This window comes from Melopsittacus undulatus, chromosome 5 (genome assembly GCF_012275295.1).
Source record: "Melopsittacus undulatus isolate bMelUnd1 chromosome 5, bMelUnd1.mat.Z, whole genome shotgun sequence".
Lineage (NCBI taxonomy): Eukaryota > Metazoa > Chordata > Aves > Psittaciformes > Psittaculidae > Melopsittacus > Melopsittacus undulatus.
Genome location: NC_047531.1, coordinates 40,523,588 through 40,542,976, shown reverse-complemented (window position 1 = coordinate 40,542,976; position 19,389 = coordinate 40,523,588). Strand labels below are relative to the sequence as shown.

The 19,389-nt window shown below is 41.2% G+C and overlaps 1 protein-coding gene and 1 long non-coding RNA gene across 2 annotated transcripts; both read right to left on the bottom strand.

Moving 5' to 3' along the window:
* Positions 1 to 638: 638 nt before the first annotated feature.
* On the bottom strand, positions 639 to 10,744 carry LOC101879367 (deoxycytidine kinase-like). The gene is made up of 7 exons (XM_005150226.3): positions 10,473 to 10,744; positions 9,100 to 9,218; positions 7,636 to 7,829; positions 6,929 to 7,076; positions 5,389 to 5,504; positions 4,811 to 4,910; positions 639 to 1,915 (listed from the first exon to the last, which is right to left on the bottom strand). The coding sequence occupies exons 1-7, from the start codon at positions 10,540 to 10,542 to the stop codon at positions 1,889 to 1,891; spliced, it is 774 nt and encodes a 257-aa protein (XP_005150283.1). The 5' UTR covers positions 10,543 to 10,744; the 3' UTR covers positions 639 to 1,888.
* Positions 10,745 to 12,490: 1,746 nt separating this feature from the next.
* LOC115946718 (uncharacterized) lies at positions 12,491 to 19,107 on the bottom strand. The gene is made up of 3 exons (XR_004080763.2): positions 18,888 to 19,107; positions 15,378 to 15,511; positions 12,491 to 13,240 (listed from the first exon to the last, which is right to left on the bottom strand). It is a non-coding gene; the product is annotated as an uncharacterized lncRNA (long non-coding RNA).
* Between the last annotated feature and the right edge of the window lie 282 nt (positions 19,108 to 19,389).

Below are 19,389 nucleotides of genomic sequence, written 5' to 3'. Positions count from 1 at the left end.
CAGATAACCTGCCACGCAATTTCTATGTGCTCTGTGATGGGTTCAGAAAGAAGTCTTTATTAGAGCTCATGCTTGTTTACTCCTGTCAATGAGCACTGTCATTCCAATTCTGTAATTAAATCCACAATTTTGACAGCTGAAACTGTAGGAATAATTGCACTCTTAGTCAAAGTAAGTTGCTACTGTTCAATCTGTTGCCAAGACTGTTTTAAAGGCTTCTGCTGTGTACTTCAAAGAAAAGCTAAACAGAATCTTCATCCATTCCACTTCACTTCATTTCTGGAGCAAAGATCTTAAAAGCTTTCCTTCTCCTAGGCAATCTGGAAGTCCAAAACAAGACTTTCTACCATACTATTGCTACATTCCACAGTAACATAAATACTATATAACCATTTTCATTGATCAGTAAGTTGTATTTACATAATCCTGTGTCTCTATCCCATAAACACATTTTCCACATGTGAAAAAAAAAAAAAAAAACTGAAGCTAGTCACAGTGTTTCAGAAATCTTAGAGGACTTGGGACACCCAATACACTGAGAACACATACTCCCAAATTCCTTTGCTGTACCAGTATTACACATCCCAATCTACAACATCATTTCTTTTATGAGACAAGGGAGCCAATACTACCAAACATTGAAAAAGTCTTTCCAACCACCTTTATTTTTCAGCCAGGGTTTAGAGCATGCCAGCACAATACCAACCACAAAGGAAGAGGCTGCATCTCAAGTTTGCTGGTAACACAGGTAACCACAGCAGACAATAAAATGCTTTACAATAAACTTTGGCATTCAAGACCCAACTGTGCAATCATTCAGAAATGTTTAAAGCAGAACAAAGCAGCTCAAAAACACCGTACTGAGATGTGCACGCTGTACAGTATGTCTTTTCTGCACCTGAAAGAAATATGGTTCAGTCAATAGAACACAATGCACTAGAGCAGCAACTACTCCACAAAGGTCTCTCTCCCCTTCTTACTACTCAGGGATGAGAAGCAACAGGGTCAGCCTGCTGCCAGTATCGCCCGATCTCATGTAAACACCCAGAAGGCCCAATGAACAAATGGAGAAGCTGGGAGAAAAGCAGGAAGCCACCTCTGACATCCAAAATACAATTAAGGGAAGGGTTAGAAACACGTCATTTACAGATGGAGGTCCTTTGCGAAAGGTTCTTCCTTTTACGGTACCCATCAAACAAATATACTCCTCCTCAGAAGATGACTTAGCTACAACAAAAGTATCTCTGTTGTATTAAGAGCTTGGGGTGGGGAGGTGGAAGACACCAAATATGCTGGACAATAGAAAGCCTCTCAATATCCTCATTTGCAGTGCACAATCAAAACCTCATTGAATAGCTACAGCATTTCAGCCATATTTGGATTTGGTTTATTTCAGTGCATTCTATGCAGAACTTCATCTATCAAAACTGTCAGATGACATTTTTTAATACCTTACAATATAAAACTCCAGGTTATATTGAAATTCCCTCAGCAGCAAAAATGAGGTTTACTTTTTCCTTCCTCAGAACAATGAGACATCCATTACCAGTCAATTCCACTGAAAACAGTTAAGTGATCTAAAAACCCACTACCTTCTTGAACATTAAACAGCTACTGGGAACTCATTTGAGAATATTTGGAAACTCTTGGAATTAGAGTATCTTCATAACTTGTATGTGTTTCTCCATATAATACTGAACAGACCTTCACTAAACAGTGATTTATTTAATAATTTCCTATTCACAAAGCTTGTTTGTTCCTCAAAATTGAATCAACAGGATTGAGTCCTGCCTCTCCAGAGGCCTTCTGTAAAAGCAGAGGCTGCACTTCAGACTTTGATCGTGCAGATGTTTGGAATAGCTTGACTCTGCCTGTGCTTCAAAGGCGATTATAACGTGCTCAAAAATTCTTTGACCTGCAAAAAGAGATAAACATGGTCAAGCAAACTAAGTATTCATCAACAGAAATATACAGCAACTACATTTACTTCCCCAGTGCTTTATGCTTTACTACAACTTACAGAAACAGGAACTGGGAAAAATAATCTTTGGCTCAGCTATGCCATTTTTTGTCCATCAAGAGCTTTTTAGGTCAGGTGCAGAGACACACTCAGTGTAACAATGCTCATTCCTCCTGTGGTCCTAAACTATGGCCCAACATTGCAAATGATTTATCTTAAAAGCAGGTCTAACCTAAACACAACGAGAATAATGAGCACCTAAAAACACTGGCATTTGGAAAACACTAAGTCACACCCACTGCCAGAAAACTGCTCATATTTCATGTCAATGAACAACCCATTATATCTAATTACTATGTTCCTTGGAATTTGAGGATGGCACATAAATAATAAAACATTACCCAGCAAAACCATAGTTTCTGAAAAAAATTTTATATTGTATAAGAGCCATAGAGTTCAGGTACTGTCGAACTCCACTTCCAGTATTTGAAGAGTGGCTCAGATGGATACAGCTACCTAAAAATCAATAGTGGCCAATAGAAAGCTATCTAGAACCCAGAGTCAGAAAGCCCTGATCCAACAGAGAGAGTACCAAGACAGCACAGCACCCCAAATAATCCATGCAATGGTATGAGAACTGCATCCAAACCAGGCAGCATGCTACCTACCATTACACTCCTAAGTGTGGTCACTTTAGACAACATCTTAAATTCAGGCCACTACCAAAGGTGTCAGGAAGACAACATGCTGAAAACACACTTCTTGCCATAGGTCTGCATTCTGCCTTGTATCCCTCCCCAAAAGTAAAAGAATAATCCTTCCTCCCTTTAAAGCCTCAGGGCAGCAAGGGCCAGGCCACCTTTTTTAAAATATAAGACCCAAGGAATACAGGGGATGAGCACACAACTTCCATCTCTCAGTTTCAACAGCATCCTAGCAACTAAGCTGCAATATAGCCTGAACAGGGAGCATTTTCCTCTGTCCCCTCAAGCTCGACTACTGCCTAGAAAGGAATCAACAGTGTTAGTAGACAATATGGTATTATTCCTTTGGCAGAAGCTCTCATACACAGAACACATCTGTAATCATTTTGTCAAAATTCTTCATGTGAAATAGAAACACATTCAATCATGTTCTCCACCTGTGACCCTTCCTGTCCTAGATGAGGGCTCAAGTAGGCAGAAAAAATTAGGTCAAAATCTCTTTCTGGAGAGAAGGGAAAACATAACTGTGCCAGCACTCTAACTGGGAAAGTATTATGCAAAAGCCCCCCTACACTTCAGGAAGGACCAACAGCAGTAGTGCACAATGAACCTTAGCACTAGGCATAGTTTCAGGATAGGTTCTGCATGCAAGCATCACAGCAGAGACGAGAAGAACACAGATTTTGGGTCCCCATTGGACATAAGCATACACTGAAGGCCCAAGCACTAAGCCTCATGAAGACTAGCAGTTCTGGGACTCCACTTTGAAATGCCAAAAAGGGGCTTAGGCTGTTCTCAGAGAACCTGACAGCCCTGCTGTCAGAGTAAACTCTGCTTTAAACTCCTCTGAAGTCCCTACATAGATGCCTGGGATTGGCATTATCTCATAGTGCAGATGGGAAGCATTTTCACTCAACAGCTGCAATGTCCAGTCATTCCATCAAGTATCAAGCTTTAAAAGAGCAAATACCCTGAAGACTGGTTTTAATCAGATGAACAGTTCTACTTCTCAGAGAATCAACTGAGATCAAAGGACAAAGCTGCTCTTCTTGTGAGGTAAACACTTTTTTTCCAAAGAGCAGAAATATGTGCACATACCATTGCTAAGGTCTGTAACTCATTGCAACTACTCAAATAAAAGCCAAGTTGTCCTCAGCTGAATCCCAAGATTCAAATACCAAAAAACAAAACAGTTAAAATGTTGACTGTATGGTCTAGCTTTAAAATATCCATTACATCTTCCATGCTAAAGATTACAACTTCTTAATGCAAGCAGAAACCTAAACTTGAACTCTTTTATATCAAATAAACAGTATTTTTTCCATGCCTTCAAATAAAACTAAGAAATGCTTCTGATGAATATTCTGCTTTAAGTCTGAAATGAAGTACAAAGCTACGTTTGAAAAGTACTGCCTCAAGTTTCAGATCCTGCTTTTGAGGATTTTGACTAACACTTTCATGAACACAGCTGAAGGGAAAATGTTCATGATAGTGCCAATTTAATAAAGAAAGGCAAAAATATTGCAGCAGGCTGTAAGACTGTTCAGTATCTGAATATAACTCCATGACTTAAATATTTTAGATGGATGGTTATACACTGAAGTACGTTTTTAGAGCAAAGGATCCCTGTCTGCATCAGTTGGACTGCCCTTTGTTGTGACAAGTGAACCAGGATGGGGACATCCCATACTTTCCTTTGTTTAACTACAGAGATCTACAGAGCCTAGAATCATTTGCCACTGGCTCACTCATCCTTCAATTTTCCCTTGTACTGGTTTTGTACTGTATTTTCACAGTACAAGGAACCATAGTTCTTTTATTCACTAGTCCTGTAGTTGAGACACTTGCACACCTAATACAAAGAAGACTTTCAAACACTTAACAGATATTTAAATTAGAAATTTCATTTACAAAGCTACTAACCAAAGTCTTACCAAATATGCCTAATACGCCTGGAACATTTCTTTTCCTTCTTTTTTCCATTTTTTTAAATGAAATTTTATGTAGGAAATACCATGAAGAGCCACAGGTTGTAAGTCTAGTCTGACTTCAAACAGTGCTACACATACAAGAAGTATCCTGAATTTCTTTCGACATGCTGGCAATACACCTCACTCATCAGTTTGTTCTGCTTACGAAATTTTACCTTTTCGGTCATGTGATCGTATCTGTCCTTTTTGCTTTTGAAATCTTCGTTAACATCTAACATTAAAATGGGTATTTCCTGGAGATATTCAAAATCCGTTCTGTATTGGGATGGGAACATAGAAAATGTTAGTAGCTTAAAACAAGCACCCACCATTCAAATCTCTGTCAGTATTTTCCTTGTCAAGAACCCAGTAACAACTGCATATATAATCTACAGCCACGAACTCTGAATATAAAGCAACCTGAATTTACAGTGGCACCTGTAAATACATTACTGATTCTCAAACATTCTCTTCCCAGCACCTAAAGTTAAATTCAACTGCATATTGAATTAGCTCAGCTGAATCCTCTGCTATTCAGAGCTCTAAACGAAGAGAACTCAAGGCACATTGCATGTCCTAGCACTAATTAACATGCTGTCAAGCCAGTACTACTAAAGAACTACAAATAGAAACATTCCCGGAGCTTAAATTTACATATCATAGGAAAAGCTCAACTTTCACTGGTTGAAAAAACATTATGAAATATCCTTACAAGGATCAATCCATCTCTAAGTAACCATTAAACAAATCCTACCGCAGTGTCCTATGTTGAAGCCAACTTTCATGTTTGTGGTGAAGCTTCTCCAGATATTCTATGGGAATTTCTTGCTCTTCATCTCTTCCACGCAAGTAAATCCTATTTAAGCATTTCTAAAGGCAAAATATAATAATTAAAAATCATTTTAAAAAGTTAAGTTTCTGAAAACCTACAGAGAAAGTATAGTTTGCTCAAGTTTCTTTTGCTAACCCTTCCTACTGTGCTCATTATGCCACAGCCAAAGATGAATATTCAACTTGCTATGTTGGGGGTCGAGCATGGGCGCTTGAACAGGCCTACAGCAAGCTGTGAGAAAGTGAACCTCTGACCCCAGGCTAAAAGAAGAAGCGTCAAGATCAGCAAAACAGGAATGCAATAACAAGATGCCAGAAGCATGATGTAACGCTAAGCTGAAGCGAAGGTGTGAAACCAATCAGGAGAGGTAAAGTGGAGCGTGTATCCCTCGTGGGCAAAGCGAAGCAGCCAATCAAGTAATGCGTGATCGCGTGTAAGACAGTATATTAAGAGCAGCCTTGTAATCAATAAACGGAGCATTTTGTGAATCTACATCGTATCGGTGTTTTCTCCCCTCCACCTGGCCGTGGCATTGCTAACTATCTTATTATCATAAAAACAACACGCCATGTTCAGCTCATGGAGCCCACAGACTACACACTAAATCAAAGGGGACCCAAGGAAATGTATCATGTTATTTCTCCACTACAAGGGAAGTCTCAAATAAGCTCTTTATTAAAAGAAGGGGTACCCATGTATTGCATGAAAAGAGCACAGACACGTATTTCAAAATCTCTGTACATATTTCTGGCTCTTAGGAACCCAGTTTTCCCATGTAGTTAATAATTTGTTCCTGTCCTGAACACATCCAGAGCCTTAATAAGATTTCAATCAAAACTGTTTAAAACTATTGTACTTTCCGATTTAAATTTAGGTTCTTGACTTAGAGGGGGGGTAACAAAGAAAAAGAGCCCTAAATAGCAAGCCTAGCAAAAAAGCCCTCAGAGAAACTGTAGTTTTCAATTCCAGTGGTATTTTTTGGTTTGCTCTTGCCATATATTCTGTTTTTATAATTAGAAAAACATTATCATCACATTTTTTTTAAAAAAATACATAGGCTACATGTGGAAGAACATTTTCTTTAAGTTATTTCCAGACTGATTAGTCATAACTTAAGCATTGTAGCCTTCAGGGGAATACTGCAACCTGAACTGAAATCATTAGGACTGTTACAGCAAAAGATAAGAGTAATTCAAGATTTTAAGAATATCACATTTCAACAAGCATTTTTCAACTGTTTCTTTGCCTGTGACAGCCAAAGCAACTGCTAAAACAAAGACACAGTGACACACAACTGTGACCTTATTGGAGTTGACTGCAAGCACACTATTCCGTTATCATAAAAAAGGTCTAAAATTATATAGTTAAACCCTATAAATAAAAAATACTATGGAAGCATAAAGATATCAAATTTTACAGGCAAGGCACAGAACATGCACTCTCATTCTCTGTGAAGTCACACCTCAGGAGTGGCTCTGAGATAAATGATGCCATCCAATGCCAGCCTCTGACCAAACTGCTGATTCATCCAGTTGTGCCAGTCTTGGTAAATAGTCCACTCAGTTTCATTCATGCAATCAGACTCATATAAATTAGCTGCAAAGATGTACCTGTGAACACAATGTAGTTATGGAAACAAAAGTTAGCTTGAACACAGTTCTCACTTTGTTTGCCTCAAGTACTGTACTGTAAGTAGAAAAGAAGCTGAGCACAGTAGTTCTGCAACTTCTTTGAGGTATCCTTGGAGTAGAAATGAACAGCTGGTATCCTCATCCTCTATGTCCACTGCAGCTGGCCAGAGATGTGTCCTCAAGAAGCAGTAACACTGGCAGCTTGGATATCAAATCTAACTTTTTTAATTATCAACTCTAACCTTTTGAACCCAGAAACAGGGTACAGCACTTGGAAATAGCTATACCTGTAATCAAGGACCATAAAAGACAATAAGGCCAAGTGACAAAGGAAGAAATAGCCTGTGACTCTTCTTGATGCCTGTTCCTCTCCTTTCTTTGAAGGGAAACATGCATGCACAAAGCATAGGAAAACTACGCACAAAGAAACTACAAATCCTGTTAATTGATGATATACAGTAAAACTACAAACCCTCTAACCAGTAATTTTACTTGGGAGAATTTTGATCTTTACTCAAAGGACCCCAGTCCAATGTACCTGTCACTGTAGACAGATCGCTCGAAGAAGACGACAGGATTCTCTGCCTCCCTGAGCTTGCCATCGAGGGATCTGAGCTGAGCCCGGATCCTGCTCAGGCACGCATATGTCTGAAAAGTGAATGACCACCTCTCTGGCTTCTCATACATCATCCGAAGCACATTTCCACCACTCTTCTGTGATGTGGTCAGCTCCTGGTTGTCAACAGAGACCCCTTAAGTGAAGAAGGTGGATGATGAATGTGACAAAATAGCTCTACAACACTGAAGCTGTACAGCCTTTATTTCAGGTTTATAGCTGCTTAATTTGCTTCTCAACCTCTTTGTAATACAAGGCATAAATGCCAGAAACGTTATTCCTCCTACGATGCTGAGCAATAAGCAGCTCTCTGCAATTCACAATGCCAGAATACCAAACCACCCTGGTCACTAATTACAAGCTTTAATAAAAGAACAATATCCTATCGGTACAAAAAAATCAACAATATGGTAGAAAAATCCATGTTCCTTTTATTCCAACACATGTGAGCTTAAAGCTGGGCTTATTTTGGGTTTTCATCTAGCAAGTGGAGAAAAAAACAATTTAATAAATCCAACTTCAGGGGTGACTGTGATGGATTTGAAATTTTATGTTACACTTGCTGGACCTGACTGGGATGGAGTTAACCTTCTCCATAACAGCCCATACAGGGATGTGGCTTGTATTTGTGGCCAAAACTGCATTAGTAACCCACCAGTGTTTTGGCTATTGCACAGCCTCAAAGCTTTCTGCCTTTCCCACTCTGCCTCCCAGCAAGCGGGCTGGGGCAGGCAGGAAGCATGGAGGAACAGAGCTCAGGGAGCTGACCCCAGCTGCCAGTAGGATACCCCACACCACAGAGTGTCACACCTCCATTAAAAGCTTCCATTTTCTTCACCAAAACATGCTGTACTTTTTGCCAAAACTCTTCTACAGTTCCGCAAAAGCTCCACACAGCCAGGATTGTGGCCACTCAGTAGGAGCTAGATTGCCAACAGCATTACAGGGAGCTGACTGAAAAAACATCACTATAAAACATTTAGCAGTAGTTCATTATTTCCTAGACACTTTAAGGGACACCTTCCAGGATACCTGGAGCAGAAAGTTCCTCTGTTCATTCACAGTTGATAAAAGTAACTTTAGTCCTCTCTTTTTTCCACCCCTTGCTTTTATACATAAACCAGAACAGACTTTTATAGCTTTTATAATTTACATCCTGACAATGAATAACACTTATTCTACCATTCACCAAGCTAACTGTAAGAGATAAATTCAAATACTGAGATAAGAATCAGGAAAAAAGTTGCCACCACATGCATTTTCTAACAGACATTGTCTATCACATGTACTCATCTTCTGAAATTAGAAGAAGATTTGTCTGGGGTTTGGATTTTTTTTGTTTTTTAATAAGTTTTTGGAAAGAAACCTCAGTTTCTTGTGCCATACCTCACAATCCTCTTCAGAGTTGGGCTGAACATTGCACCATCTCGCTACAGGCTCAGGAACAACTTCCCATTCCTCGTCAGCTTGTTTGAGAATTTCCACAAATGTTGATTTCCCTGCAGCTGTAGACAAAGCATCCAGGAAAAGTGGCTGTTAAAACCATTTTCACAAGGAAGAGTGGCATTACTTAACCACTACAGAACTCCAGTTTCAAGTCCCATAAGGAAGTCTCCCACACTCCTATACTTTTGACTGCATGTCAAGCATCAGAGACCATCCAGTACCACAGATCACCAATTCAGTGAGCATCGGGTTTTTTTTTTTGTTTTATACCACACCAACAGCCAATTCAACAACAACACTGACAACATGTCTCAGCTCAGCTCAATTATCTGTGTTATACAAAGTTACGTTTGCAATTAGAACATCAAGTCCTAAGTTTCTAAGGATACTGAGTGGTCTTGTCCAGTTATTTGGTTATTAATTTATCCAATTATCATCCACGTTATTTTAGGAAGCTAAAATAAACTCCACAAAGAAAAGCAAGCAATGTTGAAAGAAACACAGAGCAAAAGTGATGGTTTCTCAGAGACATCAAGGTGAGTAACCAGTCACTTCCTCCAGCACGGAAGTCATTAATCTGCCATCAACTGAAAAATAAAAAGCTCAGGAAAATTTAGAGAGACACCTGAAGCCGACAGAGGCCATGAGTATGGATCAGTAAGTGAGCCGACAGCCCTGCAAGTCGGATCCTCGATTTTAAGCACACCCTCTTGCCAGGGAAAACAAGCAAACAAAACAAAACCAAAAACAAAAAAGACGAAAAAAAATCCCCGAAACACCAAGTACCAAAGAAAAGTCAAAACAAAGATCCTCAAAACCCCAGACCAGAGTGTCTTATTATGAACAGTCCCTTACTACTGTTCTTCATAACGGGCTTCTGCTCATTAGGCGTCCTGAATATGACAAGTTTCACCTGACAGCCTGCACCGACACCGGTGTTCCACCCTACAGCCTGGAAAGCTGTGAAAGAAGCCTCACCCAAGCCTCAAAAGCATTTTTAATGAGGTGCATAAATTAAAACCTGAAATAGAAACCTTCCCCCTCCTACCTCCGCCATTTTTACAGCGTTAGTTCGCTACTTCCTACGTTGCCAACACAAAGTTATCAGCGTTAACGGCGGGCTTGTCAGAACAACATACCCCGCCGGCCTGACTCACACCTCATTTTCATGAAACGCCACCTTCATGAAACGCCTTTTTCGCAGAGTAAAGGCGAGGAAGAGCCCGGTAAGGAGGGAGAAAGGAGGGAGGGAGAAAGGAGGAAGGGACAAAGGAGGAAGGGAGAAAGGAGGGATGGCGGCGGGCAAGACTCACCGATGTTGCCCTCGACCGCGACCTTCTTGATCCTGCCCTCCAGCCGTCCGCGCTTGGGAGGAGCGGCCATGGCAGCCGGCAGCGGCGTGAGGGGACAACAGCGCGAGAAGCCGCCAACGGCAATAACGGCCGCCGCGCTCGAATCTGGCGCGCGACAGGCTCGCGAGCAGTACGGCGGCGCTGCGTACGGGTGCCGGACCCACACCAGGGCGAGCAGTCGAGCCCAGCGCTGCGGATCTGCGGCAGGAGCAGAGCACACCGATGGGCGGGCGCCAGACGAGGGAGCAGACGGGATGTTCCCTCTCCCGGAAGGAGGGGTTTCCCTTAGAGCGTAGTGGGCCCAGTGGGAGTGGGAGGTGCCGGGGGAAGGGTGGATGGTGCCATGATTTCAGAGCTTTGCAGAGACATGTCAGAGGTCATATGTATGTTGGGTTTAAGAGGGACCGAGGGACTTAGAGTTGAAAACCCCCAAACACCCACTGAACTCGCACTTGACAGTGTGCTTCCCAGAGTACCATCCCAGCATACCGCTATCTTGGTTCCTGAGGGTCCAAGTTCAACAGGGAAAAGCCCTCCTATCTATAGAAGGGGTGCAGGCTGCGAGTACGTCAGCAGCACGCACTGCAGTGTAAACCCATGTACGACTCCTGGCACGGTCCCTCAAACACCCACATCCCCAGGACATACGAATTAACATAAAATGTGAGATATTCCACCACTTCTTTAAGCCAATGGCACAAACCACTTGCCAGGTGCTGTCAAGAGATGACTTACAGCTACAGGCATGAGTGGAGGCAGAGGGAATCGCATGGGAGTAGGAAACCTGGAATGCTGTGGCTGGCAGGGTTGTAACAGGCTTTAGGGAGAAAGAAAAGGGTTAAGAAGGAGAAAAGGTACCTGTCCGTGTTCAAGGACAGGCTGGACAGAGCCTTTGGCAACATGGTCTAGGGTCTATTAACTATTTTCCCTAAATGTGTCTGTGCAAAGTACCTGTTCATTTGGCAAATGCAAGGAAACCTCACCAAAGTGGCAGACCCAAGTTGATGCTTCCCTGTTAAAACAATAAAAATGTGAAATACAAATCCACTTCTCTAAACAAGATAACAAGGTTTTATTGTGGGACAAAGTCAATAAAGCAAAAAGCCCTGGGCGCATGACCGTAGCCAGAGGGGCAAGTGATTAGTATTTGTTACAGGTTTATATACTTTCACAATTCCATTAGTCACATACATATTCATAATCTGCATATAGGCAGGGAACATTATAATTAAGTCCAGTAATTTATTATCATAAGTCTCCTCCTCTTGGTGTCTGCACACTGCTCTTCAGTAATTGTGGGCGGGGGTCTTGAGGATGAAGTAATCAGTCTTCCTCATTTGAGTAGGGGTCTTCAAGATGAAGTAAGCAGTCTTCCTCGCAGTGTGCCGAGTTGGACGCCCCAGTAATTACACAACTCGCTAAAACCAGCCATACCTGTAATTATTCTAATAACTAACAAAGATTTGAAACAGTGTGACCTTCCTGCAAAATTTATAGCAGGACAGGAGTATCCCAAGCTAGCAGATGTTTGGGAGGCTTTGTCTTTGAGCTAACTGATAAGTACAAGGATGGTGTGAAATAACTCCTTCATGCTTAGTGGGGTCACTGAATCTTGTTATCTCACCACAGACTTACAATACAACCATTGTTCTTTAAAGATACTTTAGAAGACCAGTGTGAAACAGTTAACTCACATTTAGTGGGGCCACTAAATTCCATAGGCTAACAACATAAACATTGTTCTCTTTCTATAACCTAAGTTAAGCTAAAAAGTACTTTAACTCTATATTTTACAGGCACTAGCTTTACTTCTATCAAGCATGCAAGCCCCCCACCCCCCCTTTTTCTTCTTTTTAACTTTACAGATTCTTCTACTATACAACTCTGGTTCGCTCATCTTATGTCTTTATTGAGCTTTGGTTTTGTTACTATAAACTCGTATAATTATATCCACATAACCACACCTATGATTTGCAAAAGCCAATACATTTATGTGTTTATCACAAAAGCAACTATGGAAAGCCCAAAGCAAAGTCAAGACATGTAACTTCTTGCTAAGCACAGGTTCTCTGTCATTTTGACACACCTTCATCATTCCTCTTTAGCGACCAGAACTTCACCATTGCTTTTCTTTATAAGAAATATCTACTTTTGAAAAATTCTATGTTAATGTCTAAAAAAATAAGGCAGCTATCTGTACTAAAAGCTGGAGATCGTTGATTTCAGCAATGTTCAGTATTGTATGTACTTTGCACCTCAAAAGTGAGTCAGCCAAGGAACTTAGAGAATGTAAGCAAGTCTTTTAGGGACTTCGTGACAATGGGTTACCACTGACACAGTACAGAACCCATCCACCAGCAGAGTCAATCCCCTAACCAACCATCTTTCCTTTATAAACACTCAGCACCTGCTAAAATTCCACAATGAATAACAGTGATGAAAAATAAAATTAAAAACAAACAAAAAAAGCTATTTACTCTGTGTCACTAGCAGAAAAGATTTCCCCTAATTAAGGCACAGAAAATGGATTTGGCTGTTTGAAGTAACAGCTCAGGTGGGTTGTTTTGTTTGGTTTAAAAGCCAAATGAACAAAACCCAAATACCACATGCTTGCTTGAAGAAGCAAGTGACTTCAAGAAATCTTTTTCCTTTTATCTGTCCTTAGAGGTGAATTTTTCAATCAGTTGTTGAAGAAGTGCAAGTTCCCCTCTGCCAATAAGGTTGAATTCCTGCAACAAGGATGAGAAGAAAGATATACATACAGGATTTTATATATGCAGATCTGGTGAGAAGTCTTATTCAGGCAGAAGTTATTTGGTAAGAGGCTTTTAGAGTCCAGGCTTCACCACTGCATCATTTCCTGACAGTCTGCTATTAGCATAAACCTAACAGTAATCATGCACTGGAAACCTCCCAGTTAGGAGCTTTGGAACAGTCCTTCATGCCTCTAGAAGCTGCGTTTTCTTGGAATCATAGAATAGTTAGGGTTGGAAAGGACCTTCAGATCATCAAGTTCCAATCTCCCTGCCATGGGCAAGGACACCTCACACTAAACCATATCACCCAAGGCTTCATCCAACCTGGTCTTGAACACTGGCAGGGATGGAGCATTCACAACCTCCCTGGGCAACCCATTCCAGTACCTCACCACCCTTATAGCAAAGAACTTCTTCCTTATACCCAAACTAAACTTCCCATGTTTAAGTTTTAAACCTTACCCCTTGTCCTATCACTACAGTCTCTAATGAATGTACATCCCCAGCATCACTGTAGCCCCCCTTCAGATACTGGAAGGCTGCTGTGAGGTCTTCACACAGCCTTCTCTTCTCCAGGCTGAACAGCCCCAACTTTCTCAGCCTGTCTTCATACAGGAGGTGCTCCAGTCCCCTGATCATCCTCATGGCCCTCCTCAGGACTTGTTCTAACAGTACCATGTCCTTTTTATGTTGAGGACACCAGAACTGCACACAATACTCCAAGTGAGGTCTCACGAGAGCAGAGTAGAGGGGCAGGATCACCTCCTTCGACCTGCTGGTCACGCTTCTTTTGATGCAGCCCAGGATACGGTTGGCTTTCTGGGCTGCCAGCGCACACTGAAGCTGGCTCATGTTCATTTTCTCATCAACCAACATCACCAAGTCCTTCTCCACAGGGCTGCTCTGAATCTCTTCTCTGCCCATCCTGTAGCTGTGCCTGGGATTGCTCCAACCCAGGTGTCGGACCTTGCACTTGGCATGGTTAAACTTCATGAGGCTGCCATCAGCCCACCTCACAAGTGTGTCAAGGTCCCTCTGGATGGCATTCCTTCCCTCTAGCCTATCAACAGAACCACACAGCTTGGTGTCATCGGCAAACTTGCTGAGGGTACACTCAATCCCACTGTCCATGTCACTGACAAAGATGTTAAACAAGACCGGTCCCAACACCGATCCCTGAGGGACACCACTTGTTACTGATCTCCAGCTGGACACTGAACCTTTGACCACAAGTCTTTGCATGCACCCATCCAGCCAGTTCTTTATCCACTGAGTGCTCCACCTATCAAACTGATGTCTTTCCAATTTAGAGACAAGGATGTCGTGTGGGACAGTGTTGAATGCTTTGCACAAGTCCAGGTAGATGACATCAACTGCTCCACCCCTGTCCATCAGTTCTGTAGCCACCATAGATGGCCACCAAATTGGTCAGGCAGGATTTGTCCTTAGTGAAGCCATGTTGGCTGTCACCAAGCACCTTGTTGTTTTTCATGTGCCCTAGCATGCCTTCCAAGAGAATCTGCTCCCAGATTTTGCCAGGCACAGAGGTGAGACTGACTTCTTCTTGTTCTTTTTTCCAAACTGGTGGCTGATCATTATTTTCCCCGTGCTTTTCTGAAAGAAACCTCTTAAAAATTTACATCTTTCATCTTTACTTGAAAATAAAACATATCATTAACTTAAGATCAAAGATGGAGGAGACCTAGGAGGTAAGGCCTAGGAGGAGTTTCTTGTAAAGACCAAACATCTTCCCTGAATCATAAAGCTGTGAGTTTTTACCAATTACTGGTTATATGTTTGTTTCTAAGGTAAAAATCTAATGTTCAAAATTAAAAAACAACAGATTTGATCAACACAGTTATTTATTATACAGTACTTACTGCATTAAGAATTGTGATAGATATTTAATAGGAGTATTAACACATGGTTCAGAGTTCATGTACTACCACATCAATTTCATCTTAAGTGGTAAAATCACCTTTATATATGCAATGTAATCTTTTAAACTTGCCCTACAGTCATATATGAGACCTTTCAATGCTGTAAGACTTGAGTATACCTGTACAACTGTAATCCAAACACACTGTTCAATTTAACTTATTTACCTTACCTATTTTAAGAGGAAATAGCGTTTCATCATCCAGCTGATCCTGGACCTAAGTCATCAGGTAATCAATGTACTGCGGTGCAGAGCACTTAATTGGTTTCTTTATGTTGGTCCCATCTGCCCAGTGGTACTCAAATCTGGGTTGGAACAACAACCAAGACATTTCTTAACACAAGTGAATCATTCACATCAAGCCTGGAAGGCTGCTCTTCCTGCTCCCCATAATCCCACAACCTCCCACAGCCCTTCCTTGAAACTAAAGTCCAAGTGCTCCCGAGTCACCTGCAGCTGCTCTGTGCCACGTCTCCCCACTGCAATCCTGCCTTAGCCAGACCCTCTTCTGCAGTGTGTGAAAGCCTTCAAAAACTTCATCCTTTACAGCACAACTCATTCACTGTTGGTTGCAACCCTCCCAAAATACACATGGCAGCCTGAAGCCAAACCTGCATCCCTGTATGCCAAAAGGTGCTGTATGAGTAGGTTTCCAAGTCCTGGATGGCCAATAGCTACTTAGTCTCTTCTAAAGTTTCCCCCTCTCCAGGAGAAAACCTGTTAAAGTGAGACATCAAGTAATTACACGAGATTCTCACACACATGAAAGCTCAGCTCCAGGGCTCAGATTGGTCAAGGCACCTGACTGATCTCTAATGTGACACTTTACCCACTGGGCTGCAATCACCTTCCCTTGCTATCTCCAGTTAGTACTGTGTGGACACTGCAGAACGTCTTCCATTTTAAAGATCACACACCTCATATTATGCAAAGCCTCACCCTATCCGCTAAATATGGCTCCTGGTTTTATGTAACCAATTCAGTTTTGTCAGAACACTACCTGGGAGAACACTGTCATGATAAACAATTTTACAAGTGATCACAAGAATGCTGCTCACAATGGTATAAACAGTTCCCATTTTTCTAACAGCAACAAATCAGAGGCTCTGTAAACATTTTCAAACTGCATCTCAAACATGCAAAATTTCAATACACACTAAACAGACCACAATGTGTCAGTATTCCTCACCACCCAGCACTACCTAATACTGATACTGATAGGACAGTTATCAAAACTCAGCTGAGGTGCCACATTCAGCCTGAGAAAACAAACTAAACTGCACACTAAAAATCTCATCCAAATAGCACATACCCCTAAGCAGCCTCCTTCTCTCCCCACCCCCAACACTATGGGTTAACTATGTATTTTTTAGAGGAAGGAATGTCAGAAAAGGACCCTTTAACAAGCTCTAAAGAAAAAATGAAAACCACACACAGAGAAAGATTTCCCTCAGTTAGAATCATCTGAACTACTACAGGTAATGAAGGGTGAAAATCACATTTCTAGCTCAAGCCTGTGAGTGGACATCTCCCATTTTGGTGACAGAAGCTAATGAACTTTATTGTGATATGCAGCTTCCCTACAGAAAATACATGTTTAGAAACCTTTAACAGCTCAATAGAGGTTCTTAAGGGCAAACAAAACACCATGTGAAGGATAGAGGAAAAAAGTACACAGTTCACTCCAGCAACTGCAGGGGAAAAGCTAAGAATCCCCAACAACTCTGGAAGAATTCTCTTATGCTCATAAACACAAGTTATTTGCCACCTATAAACAGAAAACCCAACTGTGCTTCTCACAATAGAAAATATCCCTATGTATAAATCTGCACAGGACCAGCGCCTCCACCACACAGCCCATTCCAACATCCAGCTTTGCAAAACGTGGAGCCACGTCCCTCTTTTGGGCTCTTACTGAATGCTTGTAACTAGGGAGGTAAATAAAGGAAATCCCCATCATGCAATGCTGGTTAATAAACATGGTACTTCTATGCAGGTTCTTAACTTATCATCATGCCTGTTGCACTGATGGTGATACTACAGCTGATGTAAGAATAGCATGAACCAAAAAGGTTCCAAAAACCAGCTAGGTTTGTTTGGATAAGAAATGGTTGGTCTTTACTGAAGTGAAAAGGATGGACCATTACCCTGAATTATGTTTTGGAACAAATTAAACCAAGACTTTATTCAAATTGTTAGACAAGGAGCTGTACAGCAGGAGAGGGAGAGCTGTTCCTGATCTTTATGTCAATCCTGAACTAACTCGGTGTCCTGCCCGTTGATGAAAGCTAAGTCAGCACTCCTTACAACAAACAGCCTCTCTTAAAGGGGTTCTGAAGACAAAAAACCAGCACCCAGCAATGAATATAGGGAACATTACACTTCCACTGTGTTACCCTTTCACTTCAGACATCTGGTTTAACTTCTCCATAGACAGCTACAAGTTTGTCAGTTGTACCCTGAAAATTGTGACTGAACCACAACTCTGAACAGTTACCTCTGAACACACCAGCACCTTACAACCCTTTTGTAAGATATCAGCCATAAATACTTCCCCAATGGAACACAAAAATCAGATTTTAAAGCCACAGAGTGCTTGCTGCTTTTGGTTCTCCACAGCTACTCATGCTGTAGCTGCCTGACCTGTTTCAAACAACGACATTTAAGTTGTTTCTGCTAAATCATACTCTTTTATCTGGAATAGGTGAGGATGGAGCAATGGATGTGAGTAGACAACAACCTTCAGCCTAGAAGCACCAGTGAGCACCTAAAGCTCAATGCCTCTTCAATGAACATAGCTTGAGCCAGAAAAGAACAGGAAACAGAGGTAAGAACCAGAAGAAAAAAAAAAACAAACCAAAAAAGAGCATAAATCTTACTGTTTTTATGCTGACAGGTTCTCCAGCAGTACTTCCCTGAAAACAATGTTTTAAGTGAAAGCAAGCCACGCCCACTCCAACTAAAGAACAGGATCACCTAATAAAAACCTTGTCAGAATGTATCTTCAAGCAATTAACTGGCTTTAGACTGTAACAGGAGAAGGAAGTAGAGAGGACTTGGTTTCATTATTGTTTATTAGAAGGAAGCAGCGCCCTCCCTTGCCACTCACTTAGAAATGAAAGTATTTTCCTCTTTGGAAGACACTTCAGCAGCTGGAGAACAAGAGAAAACAGATGATAGATGTCTGTACAAAAGCATAAGCAAGAATCAAAGAAGTGAAACCGAAACCTCACTGAGGCACAGGATAGGGGATTCTTACCCAGGCTACTAAAATCTGTAGCAAATTTATTTCTACAATACCCACTTAAACACCTAAAAAAAGATTTGGTAAGCCATAAATGAATATTTGCCAATAAAAACTTCAGACCTTAAATTAAAAAGCCCCCATTAACATTTGAGGAAAAAAAAAAAAAAAGGAGAAAAAAATGGTTTGGAAATAGTTTACTTCCCAGGACTAAGAAAAACAACAACAACAAAAGAAAAAAAACCTAAAAAACCACCTTTCATTCCCCACTCCCTGAAAGGTTCCAGTTTTTCTTCCCTCCACATGTTATAAGAGAGGACATCCTCCCCACCCACAGAAATAACCTTATCTCTGGCACTTGATTGAGCTAGTATTGAGCTTTCAAATGCAAAATCATCTAGCAAATTGCATTTTCAACAAGTGAAAAAAGACCTTACTTTGGAGCAGCAGACATCACAGGGCAGTACTCCTCTGTGCAGAAGTCCATAATGGTTTCATGCAGCATATTGAGTTGGTTGAAGAAGTCGACAGCTGTAAAAGCATTTAAACCATCAGCTAACACTCTACGCTATAAGAGCAATGCCTGTGACAGCCTTAACAGCACACACTGCTCAGAGGGTCCTGGAATGTTTTTTGTGAACTTATGCACTGTTACGACTTCTTAAGAAGTATTATAAGGGAGGTACAGAATGCAGCCACCAATGTTCTACAACAGCCTCCAGCAGTTAGTAATACTAAGTATATGATATTACTTTCATGGGAAGAAAAAAGCAAATAATGATGGCAAACATTTTAGAAGCCTGTATGTGTCAAGAACAGAGAATTAAAAGGCTTTTAGCACACGATTTTTTGTAACTGGTTAAAATATCACATTGATATTCTCCAGTTACCACTCCAGCATTGATTGATAGCTATAATGGAAGTGATGTTAGAAGTAAG

Coding starts and splice junctions, on each gene's coding strand:
- LOC101879367 (XM_005150226.3), bottom strand. CDS start 10,542: ATGGCCGCTCCTCCCAAGCGCGGACGGCTGGAGGGCAGGATCAAGAAG. Junction 9,219..10,472: donor CGCGGTCGAGGGCAACATCG/GTGAGTCTTGCC, acceptor CTTTGTCTACAG/CTGCAGGGAAATCAACATTT. Junction 4,911..5,388: donor CTTCAACATAGGACACTGCG/GTAGGATTTGTT, acceptor ATCCCAATACAG/AACGGATTTTGAATATCTCC.